The sequence below is a fragment of the Osmerus eperlanus genome, chromosome 28, assembly GCF_963692335.1.
Source record: "Osmerus eperlanus chromosome 28, fOsmEpe2.1, whole genome shotgun sequence".
Lineage (NCBI taxonomy): Eukaryota > Metazoa > Chordata > Actinopteri > Osmeriformes > Osmeridae > Osmerus > Osmerus eperlanus.
This window is the reverse complement of record NC_085045.1, coordinates 1,239,623-1,254,796: the sequence shown is the minus strand read 5'-3', so window position 1 is coordinate 1,254,796 and position 15,174 is coordinate 1,239,623. Positions and strand designations below refer to the sequence as shown.

The 15,174-nt window shown below is 47.4% G+C and overlaps 3 protein-coding genes across 4 annotated transcripts in view; all 3 read left to right on the top strand.

The window, feature by feature from the left end:
* ap3s1 (adaptor related protein complex 3 subunit sigma 1) lies at window positions 1-7,775 on the top strand. Of its 2 annotated transcripts, XM_062454531.1 has the most exons (7): window positions 1-329; window positions 1,778-1,869; window positions 2,954-3,065; window positions 3,235-3,306; window positions 3,502-3,609; window positions 4,886-4,927; window positions 7,150-7,288. In XM_062454531.1, exons 1-6 carry the CDS (start codon window positions 261-263, stop codon window positions 4,919-4,921), a joined length of 489 nt encoding a protein of 162 aa, XP_062310515.1. In that variant the 5' UTR covers window positions 1-260; the 3' UTR covers window positions 4,922-4,927; window positions 7,150-7,288. The 2 variants fall into 2 exon arrangements, with proteins under 2 accessions (XP_062310515.1, XP_062310514.1); XM_062454530.1 differs by lacking the exon at window positions 4,886-4,927 and having other exon boundaries at window positions 3-329; window positions 7,150-7,775.
* A 2,522-nt stretch (window positions 7,776-10,297) lies between these two features.
* LOC134014875 (mucin-1-like) lies at window positions 10,298-11,679 on the top strand. Its single transcript, XM_062454053.1, has 2 exons — window positions 10,298-10,351; window positions 10,840-11,679. The coding sequence occupies exons 1-2, from the start codon at window positions 10,298-10,300 to the stop codon at window positions 11,677-11,679; spliced, it is 894 nt and encodes a 297-aa protein (XP_062310037.1).
* Window positions 11,680-12,470: 791 nt separating this feature from the next.
* The window catches only part of commd10 (COMM domain containing 10), a 29,048-nt gene continuing 26,344 nt past the window's right edge, over window positions 12,471-15,174 (top strand). Inside the window, exons 1-5 of the mRNA XM_062454955.1 lie at window positions 12,471-12,633; window positions 12,874-12,964; window positions 13,087-13,197; window positions 13,295-13,450; window positions 13,611-13,721. Of these exons, the coding sequence (XP_062310939.1) occupies window positions 12,605-12,633; window positions 12,874-12,964; window positions 13,087-13,197; window positions 13,295-13,450; window positions 13,611-13,721 (498 nt within the window). The 5' untranslated portion in view covers window positions 12,471-12,604. The remainder of the gene's footprint in view (window positions 12,634-12,873; window positions 12,965-13,086; window positions 13,198-13,294; window positions 13,451-13,610; window positions 13,722-15,174) is intronic.

The window sequence follows — 15,174 nt, the reverse complement described above, 5'->3', positions numbered from 1 at the left end:
TGATTTTGTGAAGTGTTTCACGGTTTGAGCCACCGCGGTTGCTGTAGCTAGAAGCAGATGAATGGTTCGACCGACGTGTCGTATTTCCGCAAAGAGAATGTGGAGCCAGAATGTAGCTTAGCTTTCGCTAGCCGTATTCATCTAAGATTGAGGCGGATTTAAAATCGATCCCAGGCCAGGTAGACTGGGTCCAGGAGGGCTGACACCAGTCTTTCGTAGACTGGTCCCATTTTTGTCGTCCCTTCATACAACATAACATCATGATTAAAGCCATTTTAATATTCAACAACCATGGGAAACCTAGGCTTTCTAAATTCTACGAGCATTACGTGAGTATTCGACTGGATCTGCAAATATATTTTTTACATTTAGCTAGCTATTTCCTTTTCTAGTCTTACTGGCTGAAAGAATCGCAAGTAGCAAACTAACAAAGTCAATAAATATTTAGTATAATCTCCACAATAAGATGACTGCTAAAACGACTGGTAGAATGGTTTGTCATTGCCAAATATTTAATCGGATGTGACATGTAGTCAGATGTTCATTTTAAGGTTTAGGTTATGTTACATTTGTTTAACAGTCAGTTCTGCAAAATGTGTTATTAATTAATTTTACTGTTGCCACAACAATTGTAGTAGCCTAATATTTTGCTGTGACTAGCTTTGTATCAGGGGCGGGGCGTGTAACTTGCTATGGTCCTAAATCGATGGGAGTGTTGGCTTGTGTCATGGATCTCTTAGCTAAAGTATACTGTGTCAGTCAGGGAAAGACGTCTCGTGAAAAGGTCAACTAAATAATGCAATGTGCCCAAGAGTATAATTTACACAGACTAACAACATTCGTGCCGTTTTGTTTTCGTTGCATAGACTAAGCGATAAACATAAAATGAGTTGTCAATCACAGCCGCGAGCTGTTCAGTCTGTTTACGTCACCTGACGCAGGATATGCCCTTGTGATTGACTCGTGCTACTGACCGTCAGTATACATGGTTATTAATTGTAGCAACTGTGCTATAACAAAATAAAAACAGTATACATTGTAAAACGTGGAACATTCTCTCATTTACATAAGCTAACTTGGCGAGTCCTCTGATCTCGACTAAGTAATTGGATTTAAATCTCAAGGTAGTCGTCAATGACAGTGTAACCGACCGTTTGCATCTATCACAACGTTACTCAGAAATGTGATATGCATCCCAAGCATTAGCACTTTTAAATCACCCACTGTAGTGTTAGGAAACCGACAATATGCCGTTAGACAGAGAGTCTGTTGTACGAGCTAAAATGACAGCCTACTCGCACAGCATCGGCCTGAGTCAAAGCCGAGAGGCATGTTGGCTTGCTAGGCGGTGCCACACACTGATGTCAGACAGAAATGAGAGTGCAGCCACGGTTCAGGTCTCAATGCTTTTATTTCTCTCCTGGCATGCCTGCTTCTGTAGTCACAGCACAAGTCACCAGACCAATTACAGACTGCATACCTCTCTCTCTCCCCCTCCCTCTCTCTGACCTTCTGACCCCACACACACACAGCTCAGATAAAAGATTACCTTACTGTGTGACAGCTGAAGGCAACCTGTAGAGAAAGTTCAGTCACTTTCTCTAGCTTATATCACTTTGTGTACCAATCCATGCTGTCTGGAGTAGCACAAACCCATACAAATCATTTCTTTAGGTTAGTCTCCTACCTGTGTTACGACAGCTTTTACCTAGTGGACTAAGCTTACGACAGACATGTTGTACCTGATGTTGTTCTGTTGTGCTTTTGCGACCCACAGAGTGAAGACACAGAGCAGCAGATCATCAGGGAGACCTTTCACTTGGTGTCGAAAAGAGACGAGAATGTCTGCAATTTTCTCGAAGGTGGAATGTGAGTATTTCCCCTCTCGGCAGAGAGTTCTTTCCTGATGAATGCCAAGCGTGAAGGCTTTTCATTTTACAGACCTCTCTTCTGTAGCAGTCATGTTTTAGATGTTTTAAAACTGGAACAGAATAGCCTTAGGATCTTTATTAGTCTTTTCAGTAACTGCTCTAAAAGAGTACAGAAAGTGAATGTTTTTTTTATATGGCAAGTAAATGCAAGTCAATATTGCATCAAGATTCATCCGATATGGACTTCCGCTACTGTCAAAGGGTTGACTGGAGACCAGCTGGTCGGAAGACCATAGATCATGAATAATTGTTGAATTATTCATCAATTATTAATGAAGCAGTTGCAGGGCAGGTGTTGTGTTCCTATGATGGAACCTCCCACTCCACTGGGATGGTTAAACTCATACTAAGGGCAACACTACTCGTGTCTATTGAAGATGCTGGGGAGAGCAAGAAGCTAGCTATCTGTAGCACCAACGTGCCACTTCTTAGTGTATCACACAGGGTTGGGGAGTAGGGGGGTATTGAGCCTGCACACTCTTGATCTGCTGTCAAATGCTTTATCCACCGAGCTAAACGCATCCAAACAGATGGCTTCATTAAACTAATGGGGTTTTCTAAAGCTGTACTCAGAACGTAGTGTTTGTTCTGTCTCTTCCACGGGAGTGAGGCCTGCTGCTACCAAACATGGTTTATCAGTCTTTAACGTGGTTGGTCAAGGCTTCCTGACTTGACCCTGGTTTTATCTGCATCGACCATGTGACCACATGTCTGAGGGTTGAGAACAGGAACAGTTTGTGTCTGGAGGTCAAGATGGCGTGTTTGACGGTATTTTCTCACAGGCCGTCCTCTGACCATGTGAATGGTCAAGCCCATGTGCTTCGCTTTGGATAAAGCGTCTGCTAATGGAGTCAAATGTAGACGTAGGGAAGATATCAGCCGGCCTGTTCTTTCACATGTAGGGAACAGACATCGTAATCTGTCATTTGATCCACCATGCTAACTTCCTCCTATGTTGAGGTAGTGAGTCATGGTCTAATGAGTCACGGGCTGGTGAGTCACAGGCTGTCGTTGGGTTCCAGGTTGATAGGAGGCTCCGAGAACAAGCTGATCTACAGGCACTACGCCACCCTGTACTTCGTGTTCTGCGTGGACTCCTCGGAGAGCGAGCTGGGGATCCTTGACCTCATCCAGGTGACCTCATCCGCTCTTGCTGTTGGTCTGGGAGCGTGTGGAATCGTCCGTTTGTTACTATTGGGAACGTTTGGTATCGGATTAGGCCACGCCCCCGGTAGAGTGAGACTCAAACAGAAAGTGTTGTAGGGATTTTGTCCGGTCAATAGCTCTCTCTTTCTCCCTGCAGGTGTTTGTGGAAACGTTGGACAAGTGCTTTGAAAACGTCTGTGAACTAGACCTCATCTTTCACGTGGACAAGGTAGAATATGTCCCCATGTGATGTCATAACTGCCCACAGTTCTTCTGACAAAAGAATGTATCTTGTATTTGCTCTGTTACTGAGAACATTTGCTACTTTGTGATGACACAGTCAGGTTACAGTCTTAGACAGCCATGTGCACACCTCAAGACCAGCTTCAGATCAGACAAAATGTAGTGTGGCCTTGATTGACAGGTCCACAACATCCTGGCTGAGATGGTGATGGGCGGGATGGTGCTGGAGACCAACATGAATGAGATCATCACGCAGGTTGACGCCCAGAATAAGATGGAGAAGTCTGAGGTAAAGTGCCCCGGCCTCCACCCCCCCAGGGACTGTATGTGCAGGCATGTGTGTGTGCTGGACCCTGCATGGATGCCCCCCAACCCTTATCCAGTGCCTGTGCGTGATGCTCCTAACCTCTCCTGGGGGTTTGTGCTGTTCGGCCCCCCTTTCCTCCCTCCCTTCCTCCCTCCCTTCCTCCCTCCCTTCCTCCCTCCCTCCCTCCCTCCCTCCCTCCCTCCCTCCCTCCCTCCCTCCCTCCCTCCCTCCCTCCCTCCCTCCCTCCCTCCCTCCCTCCCTCCCTTCCTTCCTCCCTCCCTCCCTCCCTCCCTCCCTCCCTGCCTCCCTGCCTCTGCACTGCTCTACACAGAAGAACCAGACTGTGTTCTCACTATGTTCTCATCCTAGATACAGTCCTAACCGCGCTCACTTAGAACTGTGGCTCCGTACCACTGTGGTCAGTACGTCGGTGGATCCTTGATCTCAGACACTCACCCCATTCCACCGGACTGGTGTCAGCCTGGGGAGGGGGGAGGAGGGGGGAGGAGGGGGGAGGGGCCCAGGGCTCGCTAGAGTTAGAAGCCTTTGATGTTCAGACGTCAGTCGAAGGTGCCCTTAGCTGACCGTTTAGTGCAACATCTGCCCAAGCCTGTTATCTCGGATTTGATATCTGGAGTCCTTCACATACGGCTGCCAGCTACCAGCTGGGCTCACTGCTTTGTCTTGATCCAGCCACTGCTGCTTCTGACAGTCGACAACTCTGGCTTTACTCAGCGTGGCTGACATATTTATGGCCAACAGCTGGCGTGAGGGGTCGATTCAGCTTCCTTAGGCGTTCTCTGAGCGAGTTCTCTGAGCGAGTTCTCTGACTGTTGAACAAACGTCAGATCTGTCGTCTCCTCTCCTGTACTTCTCCTGGGACTATCCTAGACCGCCGTTGCTCGTAAGAACGCCGCAAGTCTGACGTCATCATACGGATGATTGGCCGGTTGGCGTGATGGAATTATGTAAACCTTAAACCACTAAGTGTTAATGTGACTTACACATAGACCCACCAAGGCTCAGTATTTTGGATACAGGATCAGTATTTGTGATGGGCTCTGTCAGCAGATGTCTCGGGTGGTATTGAAGTCACCTGTGCGCCTCGGAATGCGGTCTACGATAGGCCCCAGTCACTATTCCTATTACAATTAAAAAAAGTGTAATTACTTTTGAACTCTGCTTTTTAACCACATTCCTCATTTACTCTCTTTTCTTGACCCTCTGTAGTTCTTTCCATTCTTCTCTCTCTTTACAGACGTTTATCTTTCAGTCTCCCAGGCAGGACAGGTAGACACAGGTACTGCTGAATCCACCACCTAGTTCTGTGACCTCCAGATCGAAAGTACGACCCCCCCCCCCCTAGCTGCCCACAGGCCCTCTGCTTAATAGCCAAACGTCACTAACACACAGATCTTTCACAGCAGACCCAGAAATGTGTCACGTTCACTTTAGAAGTCCGTTCGTTCGGGCCCACTGGTGACGTTCGTTGAGATGTATGTTTGTGTCTAAGACGTAGGGTGTGAGAAGCAAGTATAACCCTAGCCTGGTCTCTCCTCCTACACAGTTCATCTTGGCGTATGGTTAACGTAAACAAACATGGCGTCCAGTTGTGATGTTCCAGGGGCTCGTAACCTCTTCCCTCTAGCTTAGATTTACATTTAGTCATTTAGCAGACGCTCCTATCCAGAGCGACTTACAGTAAGTACAGGGACATTACCCCGAGGCAAGTAGGGTGAAGTGCCTTGCCCAAGGACACAACGTCATTTTTTCACGGCCGGGAATCGATCTGGCAACCTTCTGATTACTAGCCCGATTCCCTAACCGCTCAGCCATCTGACTCCCTTGGCTCTCATGCCTGTCTGGATGCTGTAGGTTTCTTCAGCTGTTTGGATGTGGCCTTTAAATGTAATTTTCTCAAACAAAAGTTGTACCTAGTTCCTCCGGGGTATGGGCAGGTTAAAGAAATGTGCAGTCTTTTGAGTTCAAAACGGTTTTGGGAGCTTTATGTAATGTAAACATTACGTTGGACTCATATTGTTATATATGCCTGAAAATTACAGCCCAGATTTTCACCTAAAAGATTTGGAGCTTTTGAGAAAACATTCGGGGGCTCAAGCCCCTCATGCTTTAAGCTATCGCTGGCAGGTGGGCTAGTCTTGCTCGTGAGTATCTCCTAACCCTTCTCCCTCCCTAATGGGGCAGAGAGCCACCTCTGTTTCTCCTTGAACAAGCCTGCAACACACATTTTTTTTTAAATTCCTACCAGATCAGCGTTCTTGCTGTTATGTTGACATCCACTTGTGTGACTCCTCTCAGTCTAATGGAATGAGAGGCAGGAGGGGCGATGGTGAGCCTTAGTGACCGTGTGAGCGTGATTATGGGGGACGGGAGGGAGGTTAGGTGGCTAGGTTCCCTTTAGCTCCCATCACAGATCGTTGCCTGTGTTCAGCATGGAAGGGTTGAACCAGTCATCCTGAAACCTGAAGGTTGGAGCCGGCTTTAGCTGAGAGAAAAAAGAAAAAAAGAAAAAAAGATGTGGTTGCGTAGAGATGCCAGTTTCTATGTCATTTTTGGGTCTGTCTGTTAAAAGATTTAGTGGGGGGATCTCTAACAGCAGTGATTCTCAAATGTGGAGATTTAGGCACGTGGAAAAAAACGTTTATTTTTCAAACTTGAACCATTTGATTTGAAAAATGTCAATCTGTCAGTGCAGATTTTGGAATCAGTTGAAGAATCTGTGACTCGTTTCGATCTTGATTTGTATACATTGGGATTCACTGTGTTAGAAGGTTCCATCCTCCCATTTCCACGATACACCAAATCTAGATTTAGTCTTAAACAGTAGTTAACATCATAGACACAGTCCTAGTGGTCAAACTGGGTATTAACTCATCAGCTCCATCCGGAGATTGGTGTACATCATGTAGCTGACCCACATGAGACCATTCACTTAAGTCACGTGCTCACTCAGTCCTGCTAAACAATCTTAATTCTGTCTTAACTTATATAGCTTCATTTCCTCTCCACATCCAAACTCATTCATCTGCTTTACCCAATTCTCTCCTCGCATTTTTATCCTTATCCGAACCTCCAGATTCTGATGGGTGTTTAACTTTTCGAGCGTAATCTGTCTCTTTTTCACACCAGTATTACTGTCACCAAATGAGCGCACCAGTATGTTCTACTAATGGTTTCATAATTGGCTCTGGTTGTGCTGTTAAAATCATACATAACGAACCAAAATAATGCATGTGCACACACCAGCTAGGCATCTGGATGTCTTTTTGCACATTGTGTCTGTATGTTGGTAGTGTCAGGCTTTTGCATTGTGTTTGTCTGTGACTGTCGTTGGTTCGGTGCCTCATGTTTAGTATTGGTAGACTGTGCTCGTCTCTGTCCGGTCTGTCCGTCCGTGTGGGTGTCGTACGGAGTTGCAATGCGCAGCATGTTGGTATGCTCTCCTGGTGACGGACTGTGTGTGTGTGTGCGCGCGTGTTCTCTGTGTGTTTGTATGTTTAGGCGGGCATTGCAGGCGCGCCCGCTCGGGCTGTGTCCGCCGTCAAGAACATGAACCTCCCGGAAATGCCCCGAAACATCAACATTGGAGACATCAGCATAAAAGTGCCAAACTTACCCTCCTTCAAGTAGCGGCAGAAAAGTTCCACCGGCAGACGTCGACCAATGTTTACGATGCAAGTTGTTTACCAAAACCGAAGCGGAAAAATATCACGTTTTATCAAATGTAGGCTATCTAATGAAGGTATCGTGGGTTAATCCCCTTTTGGCGTTAATGTTTTGAACTCCTGTTTGAAAATGAATGTTATTTGTGGCTTTTTTTGTTTGTTGAGAAAGTATTTATTTGTTATTACATTCCTCTCAGCCCTCTTTGGAGGAGTGCCCTTATTTCAGGCTGCTACAGTATTGGAAAATCATACCTTAGTAGTGGTTTGTCAAAAACAAACAGAATAATATTCTTATATACAAATATGCTGTACGATGATATATGATATGCTGAAACTTTGATCTCTTTGTTTTATCTGTACACAAAATATTTTAAACAATTTTATCTAATCAAGTTATTTTTCTTGATTTTAATCGGTGCATGTTTTTTTCTTTTTCCAACCTAATAAAGTATTGAATCATTTTATGATGGTATTGTATTTGTGTGACACAATTCATTCCGATTTCAGTTGAAATATACAATATAAAGCCTAGCTACAGTAATTTGTTGTTTTCTGCTTATATAGCCTATTATGTAATTGTAATATTTGATAGCCACTCTAACCAGTCAGTTTTGAGCAGGCGATTCTCCATAGACTCGGTGTCTCTCTATCAGGTGAATCAACGTAAACGATTGATTGCCAGTGAGTGTGTTGCACAATGAGCAAGTGTGACTGTTCACTGACATTATTACTGACACGAAACGATCGCAAGATGGCGTATTTGGTCATACGTTATACGAACTACAACTGTAACTTTAGAGAACTACAACTCTGCATTCATCTGTCTGACACGCCTCCGACCGTGGTGCACTGTTGGAAGGCAAGCGATTCGCGTCGCTGTAAGAACGTCAATAGAAGTTCTTTGGCGTAGTGGACATGCACCAGAGTCACGTTGTGGCCGGAAATTCTCATTCAACAGTTTTTATCAATGAATCTTCCAACCGTGGCGGTATTCTGGTGGTAGAGTAATATTTTGCGCTACGAGACTATCGGAAGTAGGCCTAGATGAATTGTAAACAGTTTGTTAGCGTAACCAAATCTCAGTCATCTTGTGTCTCCAAGGCCATCGAGACAGGCTTTTTGCTGTGCGTGTGTGTATACCGTTCTTTGAGGCCTCTTTTATAAACAGGTTAACCACTGATGTCTCATTCAAAATTCAATGTATTCAATGTGACAGTACAAACGTATCTGTCAGTAATTATCATTAACGTGAAAGTGTGTGGAAATGACTTCCGGGAATGTCATTCACAATCTGACCGATAGGTAGTATTGGTCATGTGATCTTATTGCCAATCAACGCAAACGATTGCCAGGTGTGTCTCACAATGTATGTGATTGTGAGCAGTATCTATGCAATCTTAGATCAAGTTAATGTATGATGTCAGAGAAACAATCTGAAATCAGAAAACACAAACCAAATCCAATGGCAGAAAAACGAGAAAAGAAGGGTGGGAGAGAGAGGTAAGAGAAATGCTCTACCACTAAGCGAGAAAAGAAGGGTCAGATGGATTTCAGAGTATAACCACAAAGCTGTATCTCCGGTGTAGCTTCTTTATTGAAGACTGAAAATGCAACCCTGCTACTACTGGATTCCTGCATGTCAGACCTTACTCATTTTACAGTTGGTGGAGTTTGTGTGTTGGAAGGTGTAACTGAACTAGAGCGAAGCTTCACCCGACTCATCATTCGACACTGCAAAGCTTCATCTGACTGATCGAAACGTTGTGTGTTAAGTACGGGACAGCTTGGGTAGTTCAGTATGCCTCAGTGAAGCTGGACAAGAGAGATGACGCTCACGCTAGAGCTCCTCCTTCCCAACAGTCAAAACACTTATTTTTGAGACACTCAGCTGTCTCAAAAAAGGGGGTCCCTCCCTCTGTGGCCTGATGTCGTCATGCAGGGAGTTTCTGTGTTGGACAACTTTGTTTTGGAGCGAAGCTTCATCTGACTGCTCAACACCCCTCCTTCTTTTCCCTGCGGCCCCTCCTTCTTTTCCCTGTGGCTCCACCTCCTTTCCCTGTGGCCCCTCCCCCTAGCCCAGTGGCTCCTCCCTCCTCATGTGGCGAAATTTCGGCTGCCTCGCCGATCACACAAAAACAGAATCTACATAAAATATTGTAAAAAGTCCCTGTCGTTGGCTTCCTGGACTGGATAACCTCTTGGATTATTGTTGGGAACCACCGGGGGGGGAGATTTCCAACCAAAAACACTTATTTGGTTGGAAAGTCCACCGTGCTGTTTACATCTGCTTCATTCCAAACCCCGCGCTGAAGAAACACCTCCACCATTCACAGTATGCCACAGCCCAAAATGCGTTACCATGGCAACCATACCTCACAGGAGGTGAGACACACAAAACCCTGAAGTAGGAAATGCAAGGTGTGTGTGTGTGTGTGTGTGTGTGTGTGTGCACGCATCTAAGGTATAACCTATAGATTGTGTTCCTGCATGTGAATGAAGAAATAACACACATGAGGGCAGGACTCTTTGCATGTTCGGGGATACACATTATATCAGGTGAAAAAACGGCCTGATATAATGTGTATTGTTAAGGTGTGTCAATCTAGGTGGAGAAAGATACAAGGTTAAATGCCAGACCAAGTCCTAGTTTCTTAACCCTCGTGCTGCCTTCGGGTCACATGACCCAAAGGTTCATAACGAACCATCATTGTGTTTACCCAATTTTACCCAATACAAAAACAAATAAAAATACTTTTCTTTTAACCTTCGCAATGTGGGGGGTCTGAGACAGCCCGACGGTTAAAAGAAAATGCTTCACTTTGTTTTTGTATGCGGTAAAGTTGTCGCAATACGACGGTGGGTCACAATGACTGATGGGTCAGAACGACCCGAGGAGAACACAAGGGTTAATAAGAAATGATGCAATCAACAATGAATACAACACACCAGGATGTTCTCGGTCCAGAACAGTGAATCAGTCGATGATGCCAGTGCAGCTTCACAGGAACAGTCTCGGAATAGATCAAACGAAGGCCTTCGTGAGAAAGTGGTCGTGACAGAGATCAGAGAGAGTTCTGCCCCGTCCTCGGGAGACAGGTCTTGTACCCCCCAAGAAAGGGAGGTGTTTGTTAGGTGATTGGTCAGAAGACCAAGGGGAGGGGATGTGGTTATCCAATTAGGTGTCCGGGTGTTGGTGGCACCAGGTGGGCAGTCCAAGGATCTGATGATGTTCAGGGAGGGGGGGGGCAGACAAGACCCACAGGTCTGATGCAATCAAGGGGGGGGGGGGTTCTCCAAGGTAGGGAGTAGGTCGTCCCAAGGTCCTGATGATGTATGGGGTGGTGAGGCAGGGTCTCCAAGGGAAAGGGGCATTTGAACAGGGGTTGTATATCCAAAGGTGGCCAGACCGGCCGGTCTGACTGCAGGAGCAAAGAGTCACATCCTCCACGGCCTCAAGCATCACCTTATCTCTCTAGTTGACACTTTTACTCCCATGAGCTGAGAGGCCCTGTTGTGCTCACACCAGCCCCCGGGCATCACCAGTCCCCGGGCATCACCAGCCCCCGGGCATCACCAGTCCCCGGGCATCACCAGCCCCCGGGCATCACCAGCCCCCGGGCATCACCAGCCCCCGGGCATCACCAGCCCCCGGGCATCACCAGCCCCCGGGCATCACCAGCCCCCGGGCATCACCAGTCCCCGGGCATCACCAGTCCCCGGGCATCACCAGTCCCCGGGCATCACCAGCCCCCGGGCATCACCAGTCCCCGGGCATCACCAGCCCCCGGGCATCACCAGCCCCCGGGCATCACCAGTCCCCGGGCATCACCAGCCCCCGGGCATCACCAGCCCCCGGGCATCACCAGCCCCCGGGCATCACCAGTCCCCGGGCATCACCAGCCCCCGGGCATCACCAGCCCCCGGGCATCACCAGCCCCCGGGCATCACCAGCCCCCGGGCATCACCAGTCCCCGGGCATCACCAGTCCCCGGGCATCACCAGTCCCCGGGCATCACCAGCCCCCGGGCATCACCAGCCCCCGGGCATCACCAGCCCCCGGGCATCACCAGCCCCCGGGCATCACCAGCCCCCGGGCATCACCAGCCCCCGGGCATCACCAGTCCCCGGGCATCACCAGTCCCCGGGCATCACCAGCCCCAGGCATCACCAGCCCCCGGGCATCACCAGCCCCCGGGCATCACCAGTCGCCGGGCATCACCAACCCCCGGGCATCACCAGCCCCGGGCATCACCAGTTTACCTCCCAAGTCAGCGTGCTGACCTTCAACATTCCTACACACACACCAGAGTTACATTTCAGCATGTCTTTTGTCGCTATACAGACCCAGAATCATCCTGTTGCATAGATCCACTGTTAAATTAATTAAAGCATTCGATCACATTAAGATATATGTTTAGTATTAAGCATTATACATTTTATATAATTGAGGTATTGATTGTTGTAGCAGCATTGGATTAGCAGTATAGATATCATTCCTTCACAGTATCCCCTCTGTAACTTTTGCTAGCTAAGAGCAGACATCTCCATATTATCTCAGCTTGTTCATTGTAACCAAAAGAACACAGAATATAACACACATTATGGCAGCACAGATCCGTTGCATGTTAGGGGAGGGGATACACATTATATCAGGTGATATAATGTGTATCCCCTCTGTAACTCATGCTAGACAGCAAAAGTTACAGAGGGGATACACATTATATCAGGCCGTTTTTCTTCCACCGTTCCACGTCGCTATTTGTTCCATATAAGGTGAGGTGAATTCGAAGTGCAGCAGTTAAACTCAGCTTCTCTGAGTGCACGCGCGCTCCTGCGGCCAGGGGATGCAAATCCTGGTGGAGATAAGTGTCTTGGCACGACACCGGTGCTTGTGGCTTTTGTATGTTTTTTGTCAGCTGTAGCTAGCCATGCAGGGTCTCGGTTCAGGAAATTACGTTCGATGACTTTAGAGATCATCGAATGCAACTAGTGAGCACCAATTTCGTGCATCACTACACAATTATTAATCCATTATCCCACACTAAGGTTCTAATTACCATAGTCATTGTTGAAATTGACCATACTGACACTTCATACAATACTTTACGGTGACGGACAATATTCCTCACCAAATTCCTGCGCAACCGTGATGTTCAGAAATACATCCAGACAAACCCCATGACAACAGGGAAGCGGCTGTGCTGGCTTGATGGAAGTATCGTTCAATCAACCAGCTAAAGCTTAAAAACTTTAGATCGCTTGTAGAGTTAATCAGTGCACGAAGGACAACTATGGCTGCTTTCTTGAAAGAGACTCAAAGGTGAGGTCACAGATCTTTCACAGTCTTGGTGCGGGCCGCTCTTTTGTACACTGTTGCTAGCTACAGTAGTTGCTCATCTGAAGTTTCAACCATATAATGGTGTTTTTCTTTAATTAATAGACAGTGGTTGATACGCTAGTATTATAATGCATTCAGTTCTATTTGAAAATATTCATGCTAGCTAGTGTGCTTACAGTAGCTGGTACAGTATTACCGTTTACCGTTATTCTGTCCACTTAGCATCAAAGAGGCAGTATCTCTCATCAATGGAATCGATCAGAACAAGTTTTCCAGATTGCTGTCGCGGATTCTACAGAAGCTTCATCTGAAGGTAGGCTGTGGTCTTGATATTAACGAGACTTCGCACCTACCGAAACGACCTACAAATAGATACAATTATCGGCCGCCGCAACAGTTAGACGGAGCAAAGAAGAGCTTGTGACTTACTTGCAGGGGGAACGCACCTTCAGCGAGGAGGAGGAAGATAAATTACAGGCTGCTCTCTCGTTGGATAAGCAGGCTCTGGGGTTGGTGCTGGAGACGTCAGCCTTCATTCTAGAACAGGTAAGGAGCGGTCTTCACCTGTCAATACCACAAGGGGGAATATTCCACTACCTCTCGATTCGGTTAACCCCATATAATCCTCCTGTCCTCTTTCCAGGCTGTGTACAACAATGTGAAGCCTGCGGCTCTGAAGCTGCAGCTGGAGGCTGTGAATCTGTCCCCAGAGAGGGCTGAGGCGGTCAGCCAGGCGTGGGCCTCCGCTGGCCCCGACCTGGCGGAGAGGCTTCGCCAGGGGATATTCACCCCCAAGAAGGTAGGGCTCACGTTAGCGCTTTCGCTAAACGGACGGCAGGGTCTCTAGAGATTTCCCGAGATCGATTCAAATAGAAACTTGACGAGACCAGCAATGGCAGAGAATGTTTGTGTGACGTGTGTATGCATCTTGTGCGTGTGTGTGTGTGTGTGTGTGATAGCTGGAGCAGGTCGGCTGGCAGCTGAACCTGCAGATGGCCCAGTCCAGACAAGCCAAGCTGAAGGCTCCACATGTAATCCTGGAGCTGGGCCTAAGCACTGAGGCCTCTGAGGTAGGAGACACGCACACACACACACGATGCACAAACACACACAAGGTGCACACACACACACACACACACACACACACACAGGCACAACACACACACATGATGCACAAACACACACACACACACGCACAACACACACGATGCACAAACACACACAAGCGCATACACACACACACACACACAGGCACAACACACACACACGATGCACAAACACACACAAGGTGCACACACAAGGGCATACACACACACGCACAACACACACGATGCACAAACACACACAAGGTGCACACACACACACACACACACACACACACACACGATGCACAAACACACACAAGGTGCACACACAAGGGCACACACGATGCACAAACACACACAAGCGCATACACACACACACACAGGCACAACACACACACACACACACACACACACACACACACGCACAACACACACGATGCACAAACACACACAAGCGCATACACACACACATACACACAGGCACAACACACACACATGATGCACAAACACACACAAGGTGCACTGTGCACACACAAGCGCACACTCTCTCTCTCCCTTTCTCTCTCTCTCTCTCTCCTTGGTTTACATTTACATTTAGTCATTTAGCAGACGCTCTTATCCAGAGCGACTAACAGTAAGTACAGGGACATTCCCCCCGAGGCATGTAGGGTGAAGTGCCTTGCCCAAGGACACAACGTCATTTAGCACTGCCGGGAATCAAACCAACAACCTTCTGATTACTAGCCCGATTCCCTAACCGCTCAGCCACCTGACCCCTCTGGTTAACCGTTGTGTTATCTTCGGGTCGTTCTGACCCATCAGTCATTGTGACCCACCGTCGTATTGCGACAACTTTACCTCCTACAAAAACAAAGTGAAGCATTTTCTTTTAACCGTTGGGCTGTCTCAGACCCCCCACATTGCGAAGGTTAAAAGAAAATTATTTTTATTTGTTTTTGTATTGGGTAAAATTGGGTAAACACAACGATGGTTCGTTATGAACCTTTGGGTCATGTGACCCGAAGGCAGCACGAGGGTTAAGCATCACGTGTGTTTGCCCAGGCCCAGCATCGTTCTCGGGGGAGGCGTCTAGCCTTGCGAGTGAGGCTCCCTCCAGAGACCCATACAGATCTTAGATCTGAGCCCAGGCAGCACTAACCAGAGTGGGGGGAGCTTGTTAACTGCGGCCCCTGGGGCCTCCTTGGCCTGGTCCTCTCTTCTGGGGTCTGCTGAACAGGGGCACTGGACTGTGACCATCCAGACAGCTGGATGAAGGGTTCCAGCGCAATAAATCCTTTAGTTTCCTTGTGTTTCAATGTTTTTAATTGTGTTTATCTGTACATTTAGATTTAGCTAAGCTGCCCTAACTGGCTAAACTAGATGTCTTAATAACCCTCCTGGTAAGTAGGTAAAAAAAAAGAAAGCTATAAAAAAAAAG